This window comes from Odontesthes bonariensis, chromosome 23 (genome assembly GCF_027942865.1).
Source record: "Odontesthes bonariensis isolate fOdoBon6 chromosome 23, fOdoBon6.hap1, whole genome shotgun sequence".
NCBI lineage: Eukaryota > Metazoa > Chordata > Actinopteri > Atheriniformes > Atherinopsidae > Odontesthes > Odontesthes bonariensis.
The window spans coordinates 7,266,063-7,287,534 of NC_134528.1; the positions used below are offsets into that span (position 1 = coordinate 7,266,063).

General features: G+C 40.5%; 1 protein-coding gene across 4 annotated transcripts in view; it reads left to right on the forward strand.

Annotated features, from left to right (window-relative positions):
* sdk2b (sidekick cell adhesion molecule 2b) overlaps positions 1–21,472 on the forward strand; it is a 294,592-nt gene that overhangs the window by 204,376 nt on the left and 68,744 nt on the right. For all 4 annotated transcript variants that reach the window (XM_075457447.1, XM_075457449.1, XM_075457446.1 and 1 more), the window contains exons 4-5: positions 12,436–12,542; positions 14,704–14,851. In XM_075457447.1, coding sequence (XP_075313562.1) covers positions 12,436–12,542; positions 14,704–14,851 — 255 coding nt within the window. The remainder of the gene's footprint in view (positions 1–12,435; positions 12,543–14,703; positions 14,852–21,472) is intronic.

A 21,472-nucleotide genomic window follows, 5' to 3' on the forward strand; every position in this document is an offset into this window, starting at 1 on the left:
GTGAATGATTGAGTGATAGAATGGTTGATTAAACAGGCGCTCAGGAGGGACAAAGCTTTACAAGGATCTCTATGTTTACACTACATAAAATCATATTTACATATTACATATTTGCCCACACAAAGAGATGTTAGGGCCGTAACTTTTTCTGAAAACTAAGTTTGAATGAACACACGTAAACCTACAACGCTTTCAACTTGCCACAGTTTGTGGCGACAACTACAGTCGCTTCACTGAAGATGTTAAATTCATCCCGAGGCCTGCTGATACTTTCAGCAACATGGGTAAGGGCTAGCTTGGCTTCATCTTAGTTACTACAAAACTGTTGCGCTCCCATGAGTCTGAAATGCAGTGAGCTGTGACTGTCACATAAGCATGTGCAGATAGCAATGTTCATCCATCTGTGGTTAGAGCAAGTGTCTCATCCTTGTGTATTGTCGTAATGTTTTCCCGTGGGGTGTTATTGAGCTGTGCTATATTAGATCTGTAGCATGACTTGGAGTTTTACATCATGGCTCCTGTTCCATCAAAAGTTCCTGAAAGCTTTATCCCAAAACAGTACTAATGGGGCACATAGCTTTGCATAAAAATCTAGCGATCTTATTGGCATTAGGATCTTCACAAGCCTCTTGCAAAGGATATGCTGTAACTGACTGTGTTGAATAGCAGGCAGTCCCACAATGTTGAACACCTTTGCTGCCTCAGTTGGTAGGCAAGCTAGCTGAAGAGATTTGTTGTCGTCATAGAATAAGACGGCTATTTTGATAACAGCCTTATTGTTGTTAGTTTTTCTTTTCTACTAGCTCGCTTCGGCTCGGCTCGGCGCGCTATTGCGTCCACTAGCACGCCGTACCTGCAACCGGGCCGATTTTCCGTATCACCTCAGCCCTGGTTCCAAGCGGGCCGAAGCGTTACTAAAACGTGACGTCAGCTGACTGCCTTCCACTGATTGGGCGATGGGTGTCGTCACTGGAAGCATCATAACGCGGATAATAACAGCTAGCGTTAGCAACCGTTAGCTTACCTCCAAACGTCGTCTTATTGAAGGCGGCCAGGAGTCTTCTCTGGCTGTCTTCTCTTGCCTTCTGTGCGACAAAAAGCCACAGGGTGAGCAGCAACACGCGCAGCCATGTTACGACGACCCCGCCCACGTCGAGGAGGCACGAAGTATACTCGTTTGTAATGGAAACACAACCAAACCGAGCCGTGGCGAGCCGTGCCGAGCTAGTGGAAAAGCGCCATTATTATGCAAGTAGAAATCAGTGTCATGCCTGTTTTCTTAGGGTAGCTTTACTTGCTATTGTCCTGCATTTATTGCAGCAAACATAACATTAGCTTATTTTAGTGAGAGTTCCTTTGGTTTCCATTAGGTCAGCCTCATACTAGAGCATCTTCTGCTGGTTCACAACAGAAACTACTTCAAATGGTCTGATTGATCCATAGACAACCCCTGGTCTCAAGCACTGATACACTGTAGGTTTTTTTATAACTTATGTTAATTTTCACCACGTTTACATGAAAGTTCTAATTTCAAATCTATTTCAATCAAACATTCTTTCCCAGCCTAAACATCCCACTGGACATGAAATCGCAAAATGAATTATCATTAAGATTTCACAGACCAGGTTTCAGTTTTTACTGTGCTATTCTATCCGTTTATCTCCTCGTGTATTTAAGCGACCTCATACATGCAAAATGGCATGATGTGTTTGTGTTGTTCACAGGCGCTCTCCTCCTCATTCCTTAAGCTGGCCTTTCTCTGTGCCAAGAGAGTATCTGAGCGGAGCAGACCACCATATTAATGAGGTTATGGAAGAGGTCCCCAGTGCTGAGAGCTGCTTTAAATATTGACACCATGCGACTTGACCCTGTGTCCTCTGGCAAGCGATCGATACTGCAAACTCTGCGTGGGCATTATTATTCAACATATAGGTGTGTGTGAGAGAGAGCGTGCTGGAAGACATGAGCGAGTGGCACGGTTTTAGTGGTCTGCTGTTGGGAGTGTTGCTCCTGGGAGAGTCCAGGCTCTGCATTGACTGCTGTCAGATAACGCAACACGTATAGAGGATTTGCACACAAGTATTCACTGTGTTTGGCCAGCATCCTGATTTCTTTGTTACCAAAATCTTTTTTTAAAATTGGTCACTGAATTACGACCCATCTTTTGTCAATATTCAAGATCTGACTTTTTTTTTTAGAACAAATCAGTTAGAGAAATGTTTGGCACAAAATCCTTTTGAGAATAAACTTGTCTTTAAACACACAGCATTGTACTACAGCTTCGTATCACGTGGCCCAAACCTCAGGGGTGATTACCTGGCACTCCACCAGTCTTTATGCTGCCAGTTAACCTAGAACTTAATTAGGGGAGTTAATTATTAATCAAACCTCATGAGATGTTTTTGTTGGTGAATTGATTCTTGGCTGAGTTGCAATAGAGTAGCCTTTTTTTTTTTTTTTAGTTTTCAGTTTGTAATGGACAACCAGAAGAGGAAAAAAAAGGTTTTAAACAGCTTTACAGTGGAAACTTACAGTTTCTCACAAAAGAGAGTGAAATAGCACGATGGAGGAGGCGCAACTGCCACAGCAGCATCAGTTCCTGTTGATAGACTTGATCTTGGTCTGTCCTTACTTTCCCTTGTTGTCAATTTTTGAGGAGTGAAAATGAGTTTTTCCCACAGTACAATCACAACAAAAGAGGGGCTTTTTCTTTCTTTTCATTATCAAAAAAAACAAAAGAAAAACACAAAATGAGATTTACATTTTGACAGCGAGGGTAATGGAGTGCACTTTGGTCTCTCTGGTAATGACTTGTCTCTGTACTTTGTGGAAATATGTTCGAAAACACTCAACTGATACATTGGTACTGTTTGCAAATCAAGCATTTGTCAGGTGCTCCATGTAGTTTTATAGATTAGCAATGTATTTGGTTAAAAACCCCACCCCATCTTCAATCCTTTCATCGTACTTTTGATTTCTCTTTTATCCTTCGTCTTTGTTCATCCTTTCTGCCTCAAAAAAATCCTAAACACGTTTAATTTCATGGTTGCTCAGAACAAATTAACACAAGTTCAATACATTATTTAATCTGGGGGGGGGTTGACAAACTCAGCTTGCTCACTGAAAGCAGATGAAGGGAAAGCAAGGGGCAAAAGGACAGTAGATATCAGCATGTGTTTGCTTAATAATATTTGCCTTTGGACTTCACCTGATGAAGTGACACACATGAGCCTCAAACTGTTTAATGGTCGCAACTTTTTTTGTTATGAATTTGTTCTCATTCTGGTTACATTTTTTAAGCTGCAAAAATGTCATTTTAAGCAAACTCCACTTTTTGTCTTTCCTTAAGCAATATCTGGTATAATACATCTGAAAATCTTTAAAGAGCAGATTCCTACAGAGACAGTCATATTGAAGACTGCTGAAATCTCTTCCTTTTGTCTTCTTCCTTTTATAATCTTCATAAATACCATAAACGGGTGCATCAAGTGGTGGGGGTTAAAGTGCATGTGTTCAAAATGAAATGGAATGAGAAATAACCCTAGCAGTGAATAGAATATACATTTTTTTTATATACTCACTTTCATTCTGAATTTCCATCTTACATTCTCCCTTTTATGCTCTTCTCTTTAACCAATCCCTCAAATCCTTGGGTTGCTTTTCCTCATCTCCGCTCTCCATTATTTCACTCAGTCACACAAAATTCTTTTAAACAGTTTTTGTTGAGCTTCTTTGTGGTTTTCTGCTCCAACATCGAGGCTGTGGGGAGCACTTATGTCATAAATAAATGTGATAAAATATAAATAATACAAAATAGCACTTCAGTGTATAAAATGGCAATATCCTTAAATACTACCCACTCATTTGAACGAATTCAGCATGAGTTTTGCTTGATAAAAGGTTCTTTAGGCTTGAATTGTAAAACATTCTCATAGCAAATGACACTTGGCCAGAAGGAAAGTGTCACTCGATGTCCAATATTGTTACACTTTGATTTAAATCACCCCTAGTAAAAGCACAAAAACTACCCAGTCAGGTGTAGGCAGCAAAATATTAATGCATCCATTGGTAAAGTTAAGCAAAAATTCGATGTCATTCTTCTTCTTCTTTTTTTTTTTTTTATGAAAGCCTTTCTTCCATTTTCTTTTGTTGCTACGGTGATGTCACCAGCAGAACTTGACTATGATCTCAAGTTGTTAGTTTTACAATCTTACATCGGCCCACGTTTCATTTCAAAAAATGATGTAACAAGTTCTACTTTGCATCCAAGTCTCCATACGTGATGAGTGGCAAATGACAACAGGTTGGCAGGTGAGACAAAAGTGCTAAAACGACTTATAATGTATAGGAAAAATAAGTTGGTTGGTTAAATGGCCATTTCAACTGCTTGGTTGATTCAGGTAAATCTGATGATTTGATCTAGACTACATTTACAGTCGCTTAATTCTATTTTGGGGGTCAACTAATAGTAGGCTTATATTCTTTAATCTTCAAACAAAAAGCTAGTTCAGGCACTGCTGAGTAGCACAACTGCACATGACATGCCTCACACTCCTCTTGCCATATATCAAACGTACTTTCACACAGGACACCGATGTGCAATGAAGGTGCATAAGTCCTGGCTTGAAAGGGATATGTGAAAAGGCCTTTTAAGGCTCCCTCTTGAGAGGTCTAGTCTGAGATAATTGGTCAAAAATGGTAAAGTAAAAAACAGTCGGTCATTCTTTCTTTGAGATGTACCAAACTAGCCTATAGGAAGGCTTTATGCAAATGTATTTTATGTTGATGTTATTAAGTAACTGATTAATGGCTGTACTACAAATGACATCTCAGGCATTTGAAGAACAGTCTCTTCTCTCTTGGTAATGGACTTTGGGCTTTGTGGCCCAGCAAATGTTTTACACTAAAAGCTATTGTTATCTCCATTGAGATCAGCGTTATTCCTGCTCAAGAGAAAGAGTAACAGTAACTTCCTGTTACTGTATTTACAGTCATCCCATCATTGGGCAGACAGGCCTCAGACAGAGCCTCTCTCAGCATGACCTTAATGGATTCCTGGCCATAGCTAAAAGTGTCCATTTTCTGTCTCCCTCGATTTCTCTTCCACAGCCCCCAGATACAATGGAATTTTGTACCTTCCTCCCTCACCCTTGTGCTCCATCACTCCTTGTTTTCTGTGGCTTAGAGTAGTGAGTCCGAAAATACAATGGGAGCAAGAAAGAAGTAGTTTGTTTTATAATACCAATTCCAAAACGTTGGAATACAGTTCAAATTGCGAATACAGACAGAATGCAATGATTTGCTCTGATACAAAAACATTGGAAGATGGCCATGTTTACCATTATGTAGCACCCCCTCCTTTTTTAACAACATACTGCAAATGTCTGGGAGCTGAAAAGACTTTCGGGGGAGCATTGTTGTCCCACTCTTCTGGGATGGGATTCTTAGCTGCTAAACAGTTCTGGGTCTTCTTTGTTGTATTCTGCATTGCTTGATGCACCAAATGTTTTCGATTGGTGAAAGTCTAGACTGCAGGCAGGCCAGTCCAGCAACTAAACTCCTCTAGTAGGAAGTGCTGTTGTAATTGATGCAGTAGTAGGTTACCATTGTCTTGGTAAAAAGTGCAAGGCCTTTCCTGTAAAAGACATTTGAATGTATATCTTTCAGAGTTGATGGTGTCTGTAAACAATGTTTACATCAAAATATTTTTCTCTGATGCAGTTAATACTACAACAATGAAACAGTCACCAGCATGTATTATATTCTTGTTGTAATATGTTTCCTACGCATAGTAACACTGAACCACTGTTGGTTGATAAGTTTGACTTATTCTACATTTGAAATCCACGGCGTCTGTACAACCAAATTGTAAAGATCCTTCTGTTTTATCTCTTGAAAAGAGAGAACATGTGGAGTCGCCCCCTCCGAGGCCTTTAGACAAATTACCCACTATTGATTTCCAGTAGTTTAAGCCAGAAGTCCCCATTACCTCTCATGTATTGTACTGAGAGAACAAGATCAGAAATGAGGCTCCCATAATTTAGAAGACATAATTTATTACACTTTTCAAAGGACATCACTCCACAAAATAAAAAGTACAGCATTGATTTGTTTTCACAGATATTGCCCCTGGCTCTGTGAAGAGCTGTAAATGTGTAAGTTTGATTTTCTGTCAATGTCCAGTATTCTTTAACCATTTTACTTGACTTGTTTATCTTTTGGATACTTTAAGCGTACAATGAGCCAACACAAGCGTGTAATCGTGTCACACATCTACCTATCTATCATCATCCCCTAAAATAGATAAGCAATTAGGCTGTCAAACCTAATAACTTCATCTGCTTTTGTTTATGTGAGACTGAAAACACAGGTTGTTCAAGTTTGACAAGCATGCCGCAATGCTGTAAAGTAGCTCATTAACAGAAGTAAAGTAGTATCAAACTCTTGTATGAGGGCGATGACCTTTCTGTTGACTCCAAACAGTAACTTGAAAATGATTATTTTTATAAAGGAGCTATAGCAGACTACACAGCGTGTCAGATTATGTCATGATGTAATTGGTTTCAAGTTTATTGTGTGCAAAAGAAAAGTTCTGATCCTGTGTGGCAAGAAAAATCCTAAAAGTGAGAGCAAGTGCATTGACTGCAGGGCTAAAAGATGTGTCATTGCCATCCTATATGTATGACACTATGATACTTTTTGGGGTGTATTTTTACAATGTCTTTGATGCATCAGTATGGGCTTAGAATGTAACTCTTTAACTACCAATTAAAGTAAAATGTTATTGCGGTTAACCTTGGGAACAGGCATGATGTTATAATGGGAACACTGTCAATAAAGCACGCTGCGGCCACCTTCAGTGAAGGATTATAGTCTTATCCTTCACGATCTTTATCTTTCCCTCCCTCTTCCTGTATCTCTAGATTTTCATTCTTCCAACCCTTTCACACTCTCTGCGTTCCTCCTCCTCCATCCTCCCTCACGCCCAGTCCTCCCTCATTCTCATGTCCCTCTATCCGTCTCCTTGCCACTCCTCCATCTAATCATTTCTCCTGAGTGGGGCTAATTAAAGGGGATCTGACGGAGTGCGCTGACCACAGGAACATCAATCAATCTCTGTCCAACACAGCGAGCCCCTGCTGACTCCCCCAACCTGCTGCCAATGCGCACAACTCCGCAAAGGTTAATTGTATTCATTATATAAGGGACAGAGCAAAGGAGGGAGACAAAGAATGAGAGAGAATAGCGTAAAGTCACCCTGAGGGTTCTGGCTCTTAGTTGAATTCTCTGCAGGCCACACTTAGGTTAAACTTAGAGCAACAACACAACCTGTCACCTGTTTCCCTCTTAATCTTCTTCTTTTTTTTTTATCAAAACCCTGACGTGACTAACGTTTTCTTACTTTTTTGCGAATCCCTTCCCCTTACACACGACTCCATCATCTATCCATCTCATCTCCCTTTAATCTTTGCATAACACATATACGTAATTGTATTAATTTAGTTGATGGAACATATGAAGGAGTCACACATCATTATTAGAGAATCTCAATTAGTTGATTAAGCCTGAACAGACTTTGGGCTAAAACTCATTTAGTCCCCCGGGTCCAACTGACGCCGCTCATAATGAAGTTTGATATTGCTTCATTTTTTTCTCTTTTAGATATTAACAACCTTCCAACCCACTCAATCATTTGTTAAGGCAATACTCTTTCCATTTCATTGTAGTACCTCTGAAAGCCAGGCATTTCCAGGCTAGCAAATTGAACAGGAGAAATGTAGCTACATAACATCAATAATAGGGCACATTAGATGAATCAGACTTAATTATTACTTTGTTTTCATTGAAATTTTCGGGCCAAAAACTTCAGTTTTGAAGAGGAGAATAATTTGTTTTGTATTGCATTAGTAAGTCCTAAGTTTCACTAACAGCCAAAAAACATTTCAGCCACTTGAAATCGTTTTGGATTTTACTTTAGGAATAGTTCCATCATCATTTTTCACAACATACGTCAGAATGTAAATTTGATTTGAAAGCTCCCGTCTATACTTGGTGGTGGGATGTCAGATCTGATTGCCACACAGGAGGCTTTAATTGCTCAGTTGGAGAATCCAAGTGGGATAAGCAGGTGTCGGTGAGCACAGCAACATGCATTCATATGAATTGTGCAACCTTGCAAAGTGCCTTTATTCTCTTTGAAACAAATTTGAAACTTTATGTGAAAAATACAACAAAAAAGCACAAATGTTTAGAAATAAACACAAAGCAACCTTCAGGAATTAAGTCTGATGTTCTACAAATTGAAAATACTAAAAGAATAAAGTAGATTTGTATTAACTTAGAATATGGGCACACGTATTTATTTTCATTTTTTTCTTCACACAAATGAAGGTTCTCAATTCTGAGATGCATTCTATTAAAGATATAAAAGAGTCGGCAGTGATGCAGGGACAGAATTTGAATTGTTGATTTGTTGGACTCGAAGGAACAAAATAGTCACGTAGCATTGTTGTATTTTTTATTTTTTTTGTAAAACTCCAGCAAGAAAAAAGTATTTACTTTATATATCTCTTTGTAATACTTATGTTAAGGTGATATATCAGGGATCTGACAGCAGGAGGCATAAATCAGCAACACATGATTAGAAATGTGTTTTTAAAGCCTTTTTAAAGCCTGGACACAGATTTTATGAAAATTCTGGGGTACACAAACCACATAAGCGGTGTGTAAAATCTTCTCTCACAAAATAACGAAAAATAGACAGAATGATAAAATACTTCTGGAATATAACTAGAATGAGGAAGCCTGTAAGCGGTTATCATCCACACCTAACATCAGCCTCAAGGAAGAAAGCCCGCCTGGCTAATTAGTCAAGGACTGAGGGCTACTGTAAACTTTGCTTCCAATTTTAAGACGGGGAAGATAATCACATAGAGAACCATGGGCTTAACCTGCTGCTGAAGACCTGGAACTTTGGTATAAATCCACATCATGTAGTTACTTCACAGAAACAGCTGCAGATAAAGCACTCAGTGAGTAAAGCTAGTTAAGAAGCCATTTCCTGGTTTTACGTTGCCTGACTTGTACACAATGTAACATGTGTAGTGTGCTGAGATGGGTCACTCAAAAAGTACTGGTCCTAAAAGCATGCGGTTTTTTTTGTTTGGTTTTTTTATATGAAAGAAACTCATGTGATTTTTACAGCACTCTCTCTAACTATAATGGGAGTTGAGATCTGTCTGGATGTGTTTCTATTTGTGATGCAGCTACCTTATCACTGATAAAGATTGGACACACTGTAAGGACATGCTTCGATGCATCTTTAATTGTTTAGCCTTGGAATTAAACAAGTGTATTGGATTTGAATTGTTATTCCAGTAAATCTTCAGAAATATAACAGACAATATAATTAAGTTTATGTAGCCCAGAGAGAGAGACTGTGAAATTGTTTCAACTGTCCATGTTGAAAAAAAACTCATTTGAAAGGCATAAACTTTAATGTGTAATAAAAAATAAATTCAACTTTAATTTTCTCTTGAACTGCACTTAACTAACCTAAACATTTGCACTCTCCCTTTAGCTGCCTCATGATGTTGCAAATTGTACTTTAAAATGAACGCGATTCTCCTTTTTCCTTCTAAGTCGCTTTGGATAAAAGTGTCTGCTAAATGCATAACTGTAAATGTAAATGTAAGTTTATTGGCTTTTTTTTTATTAAATCTGCTGCTATTTATTTACAATTGTAAAAAAAAATAAAGACATAGCATTGAATTGTCCCCTTTTACTGAAAAAAACTTTAATAGAATTGGAATAACACTTAATTGAAACATTTTGGCTAAATCTGTTCCATTATTGTCCACTTTACATGTGAGTGGCAAAGCAAAGCAAACCTACAGGTAGCTGCTATGACTCATAAATAAATTTATCTTGCTCTTGGAATGGTGGCCAGAGAGTTTCCTGACACATATAATATATGATCCATACAGATTGAAGCCAAGGACAAACCTGAACTGAGTGGGTAAACAAAAGAATGCCTCTTTGCACAGCACTTGACTTAGTGGTTTAATGAGCATGAATGAAGGTGCTCTTCGCCAATATCAAGACAACAAATGAGCAAACATCTTTTGCTAAAATTGGGCTCATTCAATTAGAGACTCTAAATTTTCCACCACAATTGTATAAATTGTTCTGGCACTTCCGTGTTGAATGATTTTATAATTTCTTCAAATTTGACCTTAGTTTATACCCCTTTGGTATATTTCAACACTAAGCACTATTACTCTAAACAACCTTAAAGGCAAATAAATTACTGTTTCCTCTTGAAAGTAGGACAGTTTCTCTAAATATTTGGTCATTTCTAAAAGCCTCTTTTCTTCTTTTCATGCTTACAAAATTCTTGAGAATGTTTACTTATATTTATTTAGATGTGTTAAGGTTACTTTGCAAATAAATTCTTATGAAATGTGACTCCTTTGTCTAACTTCAAACTTCAGTTGACAGCTTCTTGAAAGCACTTTTAAATTGCTCTCTTTTACATTTCCTCTCTCTCATTTAAGCTCCTCTAAACATTTATTCGTGAAAAAACACTTGATAAACAAAAGATTAAACCATGAAAAAACTTTGGCAATGAATTGCATGTGGTTACTATAGAAACCGGTGAATCGCATCACTGAAGGTTACATTCAGACCTTCTGCCTGGTGTTTTTTGTTAACGTGGTGGTATGACAGCAAAGCCAACAAGGACACTTACCAAGAAAACCTTTTTATTAACAATTATTTATTTTGACAAGAAGTTGCTGCACTAAAGCAACTTTCAAATTAAACATGTACAGCTGGCTGTAGGCTGATTCACAACTTCTGCATGTTTAGCTGCCATCTAACATGCCACTAGAGACTGCAGTCACTTTAATGGTTGGCCACTTCATGTGTGTCCTTCCGCTGCGCCAATTAGCACTTATTAGGAGGTTCAGTGCAGTCTGGATGCCTGACATTTTAGGATAACTACTTGACTGCCACACAATAGAAAATATCGATTCTCCATCTCTCACATGTATACCCTGGTGCATTGTAGATATTGGAAAGATGCATGCACACAATTAAAGAAACAATGATCCCTTTAAGAATCTGGTTCACACCTATTGCTTTGTAATAGTGCATTTAACAAGCTTTTTACAGAATCATTACTGTACACTGGTTCATCCAATTGCATCCAAAGGCACAGAACACAGTAAATCACGACTGACAGTCAAATACAAATTGTCTCCAACAGATCTCTGTTTTCTCTTTTTATACTATTATTGCATTGTGTTTTAAGAAAATGGGGATAGTGGCTGACACTCTCGTCATTCCCACCTCAAGCCAGTTCTCTCAACTCAGCTCACTTGCCATTTATTCCTGTGGCATCAGCTGCATCCACAGATGTGTCACAAGACACAGTTGTGAGCCTCTCTGCATCCCTGACAGCCTTGCAGTGGCATAGCCAGAGCGAGTGGTGCATGGAAGTTCGCCCCTGTAAAATGTGGATGTGAGGTTCATTTCTCTTTTGCTCATGAAGCTTATCCTGCTTGATTTTGCATTTCATCTCATAGGTTTTAACTCATGATTAAACTGTCTCCATCTTATGTCATGTCCCATAAGCCAGATCCTAACAGTTAAATCCGATTTGAACGTATACTAAAAATCATAGCCTGGAGTGTTCTGTTTGTTTGGAGTGCTCTGTGACTCGCGCATCTTTGCGGTGTCATTGCAATGAATTGTGCAAAATGGGGACTATAGCGGAGCTTTTCGGAGTGCATCTCCTCAATCCAGTATTTTTTACCAACCTGGCTTCCTACTTATTCTAGCAGCTGCGTTACCAAATGTGGAAGGAGATACACTTTAAAACAAGTGGTAAATGAACTGCACAGTTTCTGACACGCAGCTGTATGAGATGCACCTTACGCTGCCTCCACATGGCACAGAGGTGGTACTGCCTCCACAGCTGGAAATCAAGGTCATGGGGGCGAGTCAGCCGCTGGTGACAAGCAGCTTCAGCCTTTGTCTCGGGGGATTTTGTACTCGTGCGAATGTGTGTGCATGCATAGAAGACATTTTAATAAATGTGTTTGCTGTCTATCTAAGCATGTGTCTTGAGGGAGAGCTTCACTGTGGTGACTGGGTTAGCCTCTCGAGCATCATTATCATTGGAATAAACAACAGCTCAGCTCTGATGTCCTCTGTGCCCTTGTTCCTCTATTAGATGGTCTTAAAGTCGCGTGTTTAATGCGCGCGTGCACTCATATGCTTCTAATCGTGTTCATGCGTTCAGATTTGCAAACCCCTTTGACTCTTAATTCCGCCTTGATTAGTTTATTTCAGTATTTTTTTTCAATCAGTTTGCTGAGATTTCAGAGTTCATATCTGTCGTTTTCTTGTCTGTTTCTGTGTTTATTAAAGGTACCTAATCCCTTCGTTGGATCGCTCGCATGCTGGCTTCTATCGCTGCATTGTGAGGAATCGGGTTGGAGCCCTTCTGCAGAGGCGCACAGAAGTACAAGTGGCCTGTAAGTATACGCACAGGATGTGAGGGAAACAAAGACAAATGGGACCAGTAGATGAACAGATAGATACAGAGTAAGAGAGAGTAGGTGTGTCCTTCATTGCATCCAGAGTACACAATATGGCCACACTCTCTTTGGCTGCCTTTGAATCAAGGACTGACTTGGGAGGGATGTATGCTTGCAGGGTGAAAGATCTACCTGCATCTCATTCCGAGTGTTATCAACCCAGACAGCTGTTCCACTCAGCATTCTCATTAGATTGATATTGTTGCCATGGTTCTTTTTTAACTTTGCCTCATTTAAATATGACCGCCGCTTATTTCGCTCTCACTCTTTTGTCAACAACATCTGTCGTTTCTTGGCAAAAACAATCCTCCCATACACCACGTTTCTGTAAATTTTCCCAGCCGCTTTCAGCCCGCTCGGCTCCCTTGTCTTGTTAACGAGCTATAAGAGCCCCTCCGCAGATGTATCTGGAGAATCCGCCCTCACTCCTCATATGCACAACTGCCCTGTGCCCATTATCCTGCCTGGGTACACCAGGTTCATTGGCCTCCATTTGTTCCAGTGACATGCTGTACCTGACAGTGCAGGCAACCAGGCGTGAGAGAGAAAGAAATGGGAGGGAGCTGGGGTAGGTCTAACAGTCCCTCTGGTCCTTTTCTTCCTGCATCTCATCTCTCTTCCAGATTTTTGATTCTTTGTTACTTTCATCACTGGTTCTTTTCGTACTTACTTCCACCCCCTCTCTTGATTTTGTTTGTTGTCTGACCACCACTGCGTTCTATTTATTTCTTGGCTTGTAACCCACTGTGATTCAGTTCCTGTATTCCTGTATTCCCATTTCCATAATTCTCTGCTTGCCGCTTATCAGTTGCTAATAAAGGGCTTTGGATGGTGATGCAGAGTAAAAAGGCAAATTCAGGACACCTGCAGAAGAAATGGATGAGTCAGACAAGGGAAGGGAGTGGGAGACATGACAGAGAAAGATGGCAAGATCCTTTTTGGAAGCTTTTCCATTGAAGCAGCACAATTAGGATTGCAAAGACACACCTCTGGGAAAGGGAAACATGACGAGGTATTGGAGATTAGGGAAGAAGGGGAGGAGGACATCGAATAACCGAAGCTGCAGATCAAAGTCAGGGGATTTGCACACTTCCTAGATTTTCATTTAAGCTAAGCACCACAGCCGCACGGCAAAGCCAGATTACCTTTTTTTATATTCTTTGAAAGAGCGCGGGAGAGAGGAAAATAAGATTGCCATCAATGCACAACCACTCAAACATCCGTAGTTCAAAGTCCCACACCCTGATCCCTGTATGTTCCGAAGATATTATTTCTAAACTGTGTTAAAACGTACCTAAACACAGTTTCCATGTAATGACTCATGTATTTAGCTGAGTTTTCTTTATTTCTCCTGTTGAAGAGGCACATTCAGTATACGATACTTTTCTTACCTCTCGTAGAGCAAGGTGTCATTTAAAACCAAAGCACCAAAAACAAAACACAAAGCCTGCTTGTTGTTGTTATTAGTTTTGCTGTCTGCATGAGATGAATGCAGAGCTGAAACTAAAGCACCAATTGAAGAGTACATTTCCACCAACTCTGTACCTGTCTACAGATCTGATTATTAAATAGGCAGAGGAGGAGCAGCGATGCTAGTGCTGTATTTTTGTCAGCTTTTCAAGATATAAAGAAGGAACAAAATAGTTTTAATGAGTGATATACATTAGCAGATAACTGAATAGCATAATGCTGTAGTTGGTCATCTAGTATGTTTAGTGTGCACATTTAGATCGTGATCAAGATTGATTACCCTGGATGCATCTGCACAGGAATATAAGAATAATGAATTTGAGTCAATTTAGCATCCCCTCAATCCATGTACCTTGAGTCATGACATCTTGCTTCCTTTAAGCCTTTTTTGATGTACTGTGAAAACCATGGCAATGACTCTGCTCTGTCCGTCAATGCGACTCAAAGGAACATTTCGGGACACAAAGTGGATGGCAGCTGCTCTATGATCTCAGCTGCTGCTCAAAAGTCAAAGAAAGGGAGAAGAAATGGCGACTGAAGGGAAATTTGTGCCCGTGACTTGTATGTGTGATTTATCCTCTTATTCTGTTTTCCCTCTTTTATCGTAGTTTTCTTTTCTTTTCTCTAGTTATGGGCAGTTTTGAAGAGGGTGAACGTACTCAATCGGTCTCTCAGGGAGAGGGGGCCGTTATTCCGGCACCACTTATTCGCAGCTTCCCCCAACCTCAAGTCACCTGGTTCAGAGATGGACGTAAGATTCCACCCAGCAGTCGCATGTAAGTTCATTTATTTTTTTTACTTCTCTTTTGTACCTGTAGTCTTCTACATTTTCTGCCAAGAAAAGTGCAGCTGCAATGTTTTTGCACACTGAGGGCCAATAACAAGACCATTTTAACAACATGTGTAATAGAAATTCCCCATTATTACCCATTTCCTATTTTAAGGGGGCAACCTACATCAAAAACTTTTATGAGCTTATCTACTGCATGTGTGTTTCTTTCCTTTTCCTCCTTTTTCTCCCTTCATTTCAGCCCAAAACTCGGAGGCTGTGTTACCTCAGATCAGCTATCGGTATTTGCCAGCTGGCGGTGGTAGTGTTCATACAGCACAATCAGTTCGCAATAATGTTTGGGAGCAATGGACAAGCTGACAGCCTCAAATGGGATTCTTCTTTTGATTTTTCATTCAGATTACCTAAAAAAAGGGTGTGAATACAGAGCTGGATTGGGAATCTGGTGTTCCCTTCCTGATTTCCTCTTTGGAGGAACCATGGACAGCTTTGATATTTCAGTTTCGTGTTTTATAAATGACTGAAATTAAAATTATATTTATTAAAAACCTTTTATAAGCTGATCTGTGGATGGATTTTCTTTTCTATCTTACTCTGGTCACAAAGAGACTGGACCCCCTACAGACTGTTTAGTTTATTTGGTACTCTTTTTTTTCATGGAGCCTGTTCGTGTGCTGGTTTGGGGTAAGTGCCGTGAACTAGTTTCCTCAACGTTTTGACCTCCAATTAAACTATTCTTTGGAAAAAAAAAAAATATTAACAAGGCTTTTCTGGTGTAGAACTAAGAACTGATAATGTCAGGTGTTGAGGGCAGGTTATTTTGACTCTCTGGGTCAAATGCAAAGATAAAAAAAGATACAAATTTTAAATGGGTATGCAATTGAATCAACAGTATAAAGTTAATAATCATTATTCATGTCTAATGTGTGCTTTTGGTGTGAATCTGGGCTGAAAATGGCAAGCAGGATACTTTATCAAATTATAGATAGATATCTAGATAGATAGATAGATAGATAGATAGATAGATAGATAGATTATCTCTGTTGTTGCACTTCTGTGGGAGTACTTTGTATGCATGTACCTGCAAGTGTGTGTGTGTTAAAAAGTCACTAATCTCCATCTCATCACATCTACATTTCTTTGCAGTGGGAGGTGACCTTGCCCTTAAATGGAGTGAATCTTTCTTATCAGCTCCTCTTCATCAGTAATCATACCCTGACCCAGAATCACAACGAGACAAGTGTCCAGACATTCTGAGATGATGAAGTCTGGGGTTGGCTGTCGGGAAGACCTGTCACTTCAGTTTGCTCTGTCTGATTGTCCAAACCTAGATAGCTTTTATCAAGCGATTTTATAAAAAAAAAGAATTAGAATTAAAGAAAAAAATAAGTATTTGTACTAAAGAGCTAATTTTACAGGGTATTAATGCGGCATTCAGGGTGTACAGTAAAGGCCTCAGTATGCTTTTCCGTCGCTATCCGTCAATCCGTTTCCATAGTCACGGAGAGGCTCTCCGTCCTTTCAAAGTTCTCCGTCGGGCTGTCGGATACGCAAGGCAATTCACCTCCCGATCAGTAGGCGTCGCTACGTTAGACGACCTAATCTCGCGACGTCTATCGAGAAAGTCGTTGATTGATTGTTTACCTTTCGGCTCCGTTCCACTCCTCACAGTGAACGATGGCGACCGAGAGAGAAAGACTGTTGTTCGAGTTGGAGCTTATTGATATTGAAATGCAAATAATTTTGACCAAATGTTGACCAGCACACAGTAAACTCTTTCAAAAATTGTGGTGTTGTTGTTGTGAGAGGAAGGAGCTAAACCGGAAAAGTGATTCCGGAAATGAAAAACTTCACTCTCCTTACATGCCTTTTTTTATATTGTTTAGTTTAGTTTTTCTTTTTTTTCTGTAAAGCCACCTTTCAAAAAGTCTCGTCTGCCTTGACTGGTCAGCCCACCAGTCAAAAATGAGCACACTAAGATTTTGGCTCATTTGTTCTTGTGTGTTCACTTGAACACAGATCCATTTTGCAGTCAGTTTAGTCACTTAAGCAGTGTACAAGATCACCTTTGTACCTTTCATGGATTTTTTTTATCTTGAGTTCTTATTGCGGATTCTGGAGCAAACTGGTTTCTTGTTCCAAAACATAACTGGATAAGTTTGAATCAGTAAGTTTTTTTTAAAGTTTGCCAAACTAACCACGAGGCAGGCATTATGCAAATTTGTTACACAGTGATCATTAAGTTAGGGAGGAAAAGGACTACAAATGAGAGTGAGAGTGATTGTGAATTACTCCCTTTGATATGGGCACTGAATATATAAAGAGCTTTTAAAAAGCAACGTAACGGTGTATGTAAGGGAAAAAAAACCTAAGTCATTATATTCCACCATAATGACTGCATTGGCTTTAAAATGTTGCTTTGATTTAATATCTACATTGAAGCTCTGCTTTAGTCTTTTTGGAATAGTAAGACTGGATGCAACACTAGCTCAGTTTTTAATTTAATGGTTCCGCGAGCTGGCATTTAAAGGGATTTTTGTCACGATTTTTGTGAGAACGGTCTACCAAAGACTTTAAACTCTTTAAATTTAAAGTATTAGTATCACAATTCATTAATTTCCCCTTTCCTAAGTTATGTTATCCATCAACTGTTTCCTGTTTAATTTTTGAATTTTTTAAAATCTCTTTCCTTGTGTGCTGGTTAGCTCCACGTCCTGCTTTTGTGTGTTTTCCTGACAACTCCCAATCACCGATTAGTCCCCTATGTATCCTCTCTACAGTCCAGCATCTTTCCCTTTCAGCTGTCAGTTTGTCCATACTCCCCTCCTGTGCTCCTTATGCCATGCCTTTCAGCTTTCACAGTTTGTAGCTCATTTAGTTTCTGAATCTTTCTGTTGTTTCTGGATTCCAGCGTCGCGCTCCTCCAGCACTTTTTTTTTCGCCTGCCGCATTTTTGTGATTTTGCATCAGCTTAAGTAAAGCTTTTTTTTTTTTTTGTTATAGTCTAGAAATCCTTCCTCCTGTGTCATGCATCTGTGCCCTCCCTCGCTTTCAGCTAAAGCAGTAAAACACACTGTGTTTTCTTAGCTGCTCTTCTTCCTCATTCCCTACCCTGCAGCTCTGAGAATGCTAATACCATACGCACTACCAAGGTCACAGTGTGCAAATGAGCACTGTTGATAACAGGCAGACTTTTTTATTGAAAATCATTTAATTGAATTTGATTCATGCCAGTAGCGTTTACTCCATAGAGGCATCAGAGTCTCACTAGTGGAGGAGAACAGGTGAGCACCAGAGAAATCTGCAACAAATGACACGCTACCTTGATGAAGGTTCTCTCCAAAGACGAGGGCTCTCCAGGGTCATTTCCAGCTGTATAGTCTCTCCAAATATTGTCACACGGGCCTCTATGATTAATGCAGTATCACTGTAACTCTGGTAATTCAGTTTGCAAGATATTGGTGTGTCAGGTGTTGCTTTACTATAGGCCAAGTTACAGTGAAGAATAGCAATGAAGGAGGATGAAGGAAGAATGGGGAAAAAAGTACCCTTGAACTACAACCATGGTGACGATTTTTACTGTCACACACAATCTCTGTCTTACTTTTCTACTCTCTCTTTTTCAATTTCCTATCATCATCCCCTGTTCCTGCTATTCCTTCCTCAGGTGTCATAACTTTAATTTGCAGGCTCTTCAGGGGTCCGTCTTGCTGCTTGTCTCTATGTTCTGCTTAATCACACCTCAGCGATAGAGGAGTTGAGGGGAAAGCAGCCAGACCTTAAATTTATGTGGTAATCACCTCTTGCCAGTAGAACAGCTAGTAAATTTCAGGCTTATATTGCAGGCAGCTGCAAGTACTTATCTGTCACATTGTGTTTTTATTCAAAATTATGATCAGCTAGGTCGGCAGGCATATGTTGAAATTCTCAGAATTTCTTCCTCTTGCTCAATAGGTGTGACGTCTAAATTTTTTTCCCCGCAGTGACACGTTTGAAGAAGATTAGAAATCACTGGGATGACACTTGTTGATTGTAGGGACTATTTTTAGATGAGCTGTGTGTGTCACGTGTAGCAGGTGGCAAGGAAGGAGAACCCAGGTGCAGACACGGCTTGAGAGCCAGGAAGTAAAATAAAAAGAAAACCATTTATTTTAAACAAAAGGCGTGGCTAAGCCAGATAATCATTTCCAAAAAGAGAACACCAGAAAACAAAACCAAAAAGTGGACGGAACTTGAAAAGCCAGGAATAGTACTGAACAGAGAATGGACAGCAACGACAACTCGGTCAAAAAAAAAAAATAAAGTTCAAAATATCAAAAACTTAGGGGACAGGAGGAACAAGGACCACTCCGAGGGACGGTCAGGAGGCCTCTCTGATGGGCGGTTAGACGCCCAGCGACGGAGAAGCTGGAGCCGTCCTGGAGAAGTGCTACCTTTGCTCCACAGGAGATAAGACCAGTAAGAGGAACTAGAGATGAGCCCTCCTGGGCTACCTCAGAAGCAGGATAAGGAACTAGAGGAGGCGAGCCTCTCCAGGCTGAAGCAAGCCCCCATGAACTCCCTTGGTATCGGGACCAGTACCTGGAGAAGGCGAGTCCAGCTAGACTCCCTCCGGAGCGGGAACAGGAACTGGAGAAGACGAGCCTGGCTGGGCTCCCTCTGGAGCGAGACCAGTACCTGGAGAAGGCGAGCCGGGCTGAGCTCCCCCCGGAGCGGGAACAGGAACTGGAGGAGGCGAGCCCCCTAGGCTCCCTCAGGAGAAGGAAGCGGTGCGGCTGAAGACTGTGCCGCAGGAGACTGTCACTGCAACGCTGGAGAATAAGACTGTGCGAAGGAGCTGCAAAGGACCTGCCTGGAGCCTCTCCTCCTTCTAGTACGTTTCTCTGTATAGTCTATTCCAAGTGACTGGTCCCTTTCCAACTTGGCTGCCATCCGACTAAAATATTTGAAAAGTATTATCATCTCCCCCTCAGAGTTACTAACGGGGGCCGGAGACTTGGAGATGACTGAGGCGCTGGAGACTGTGATGCTGCAGACTCTGCCAGTGCAAAGGACCTGCCTGGAGCCTCTCCTCCTTCTAGCACGTCTCTCTGTATTATCCATTCCAAGAGACTGGTCCCTTTCCGACCTGGCTGCCATCCAACTGAGATATTCAAAAAGTGTTATCATCTCCCCCTGAGAGTTACTGACTGGGGCGGGAAACCTTGGCGCTGGAGACAGCCGGGGTGCAGAGGAGGCAGGCCAGGGCTGAGGGGCAATGCTTACATGCCTTGGAGAATGAGACAAGGGCAGCTCTTGATGTGACTCCTGGTACCGGCTGCACTCGGTTCCTCCTGCTTGACGGCAGGAAAAACTCCAGGGGAAAATCATCTGCCTCTTCGGAGCAGCACACTGGGACTGGGACATGTCTGCTGGGTCCATGGTCTGGTCAGATCCTGCTGTCACATGTAGGAGGTGGCGAGGAAGAAGGACCCAGTGTACACGCAGCTTGAGACCAAGGAGGTCAAATGAAAAGAAAACCAGTTATTTTAAACAAAAGGCAGATAACCAATTTCCAAAAAAAGAACACTAGAAAACAAAAACAAAAAGCGGACCGAACTTGGAAAGCCAGGAATATTACAGAACAGAAAAAAGACAACAACGACAACTCGGGAGGACAACCTGGAGAAAAGAGAGGATCTGACAGAGTGAATGAAACCAGGAGTTTATAGTTTACCAGGAGTTTACCAGGAGAATACAGAGGAGGGTGATTTCTGAGTGAAGACAGCTGAGGGAAATAACAGAGGTGAAGGGAGTGGAGCTTATGACCAGACTGAAGAGAGACTGAGGAAGTGAACAGGACTGAGACAAGTCAGAAAAAAACACAAAAAGACACAGATCATGACAGTGTGTCTGAAGTTCGGTGACAATTTATGTGAACTGATCACCAGTAGAAATGTATCGATTTTTGTTGCAGCTGTGCCAACTATATTAATCACAGGCAAATCCTAGAAATATATATTGGAATTTCATTATTATTTTGTTCATATTTGATATATTGCATTTTACTTAGTTGATAATCATCTTATATGGTTATAACAGTATCCAGGTCACTTAGAATCTGCAGGCAGCTTTGTTTTGTTTCTCCAACATCTCATCCAAATATTTCTGTATGGACTAAGTTGCCTGAACAGGAGACCATCAGTGTAAAATGACCTTTAGAGAGCTCCAAGCTCATTCCATAATGTGTGCTAAAAGCCACACATAAACTACTGAAACACACAGCACCGGTAAAAGAAACGTTGCTCTTAACATATGCTGTATATGAGTGCATACCATCCACTGTAGGCCCTGCATGTGGGTGAAAAAAAAAAAAACAGTAACTTAATGAACACTGCATTTTTGCCTGCAAGCTGCCAGATTACCCCTGGCAAGGCAGCTTCTTACTGTGGTACTGTGACTGCTCTCTCTCTGCCATGTGGCCTGTGCAGCTGCTGCTCTTGGCATAGGCAGACACTCCCATGCTGTTTCTGACAGTACATCCATAAACTTATAAAAAAAATTCACTTATCATTGTGCTTTTCTCCACTGGTCTTTGATTTGCCCTTCTTGTTTACTCTCCGGGTTA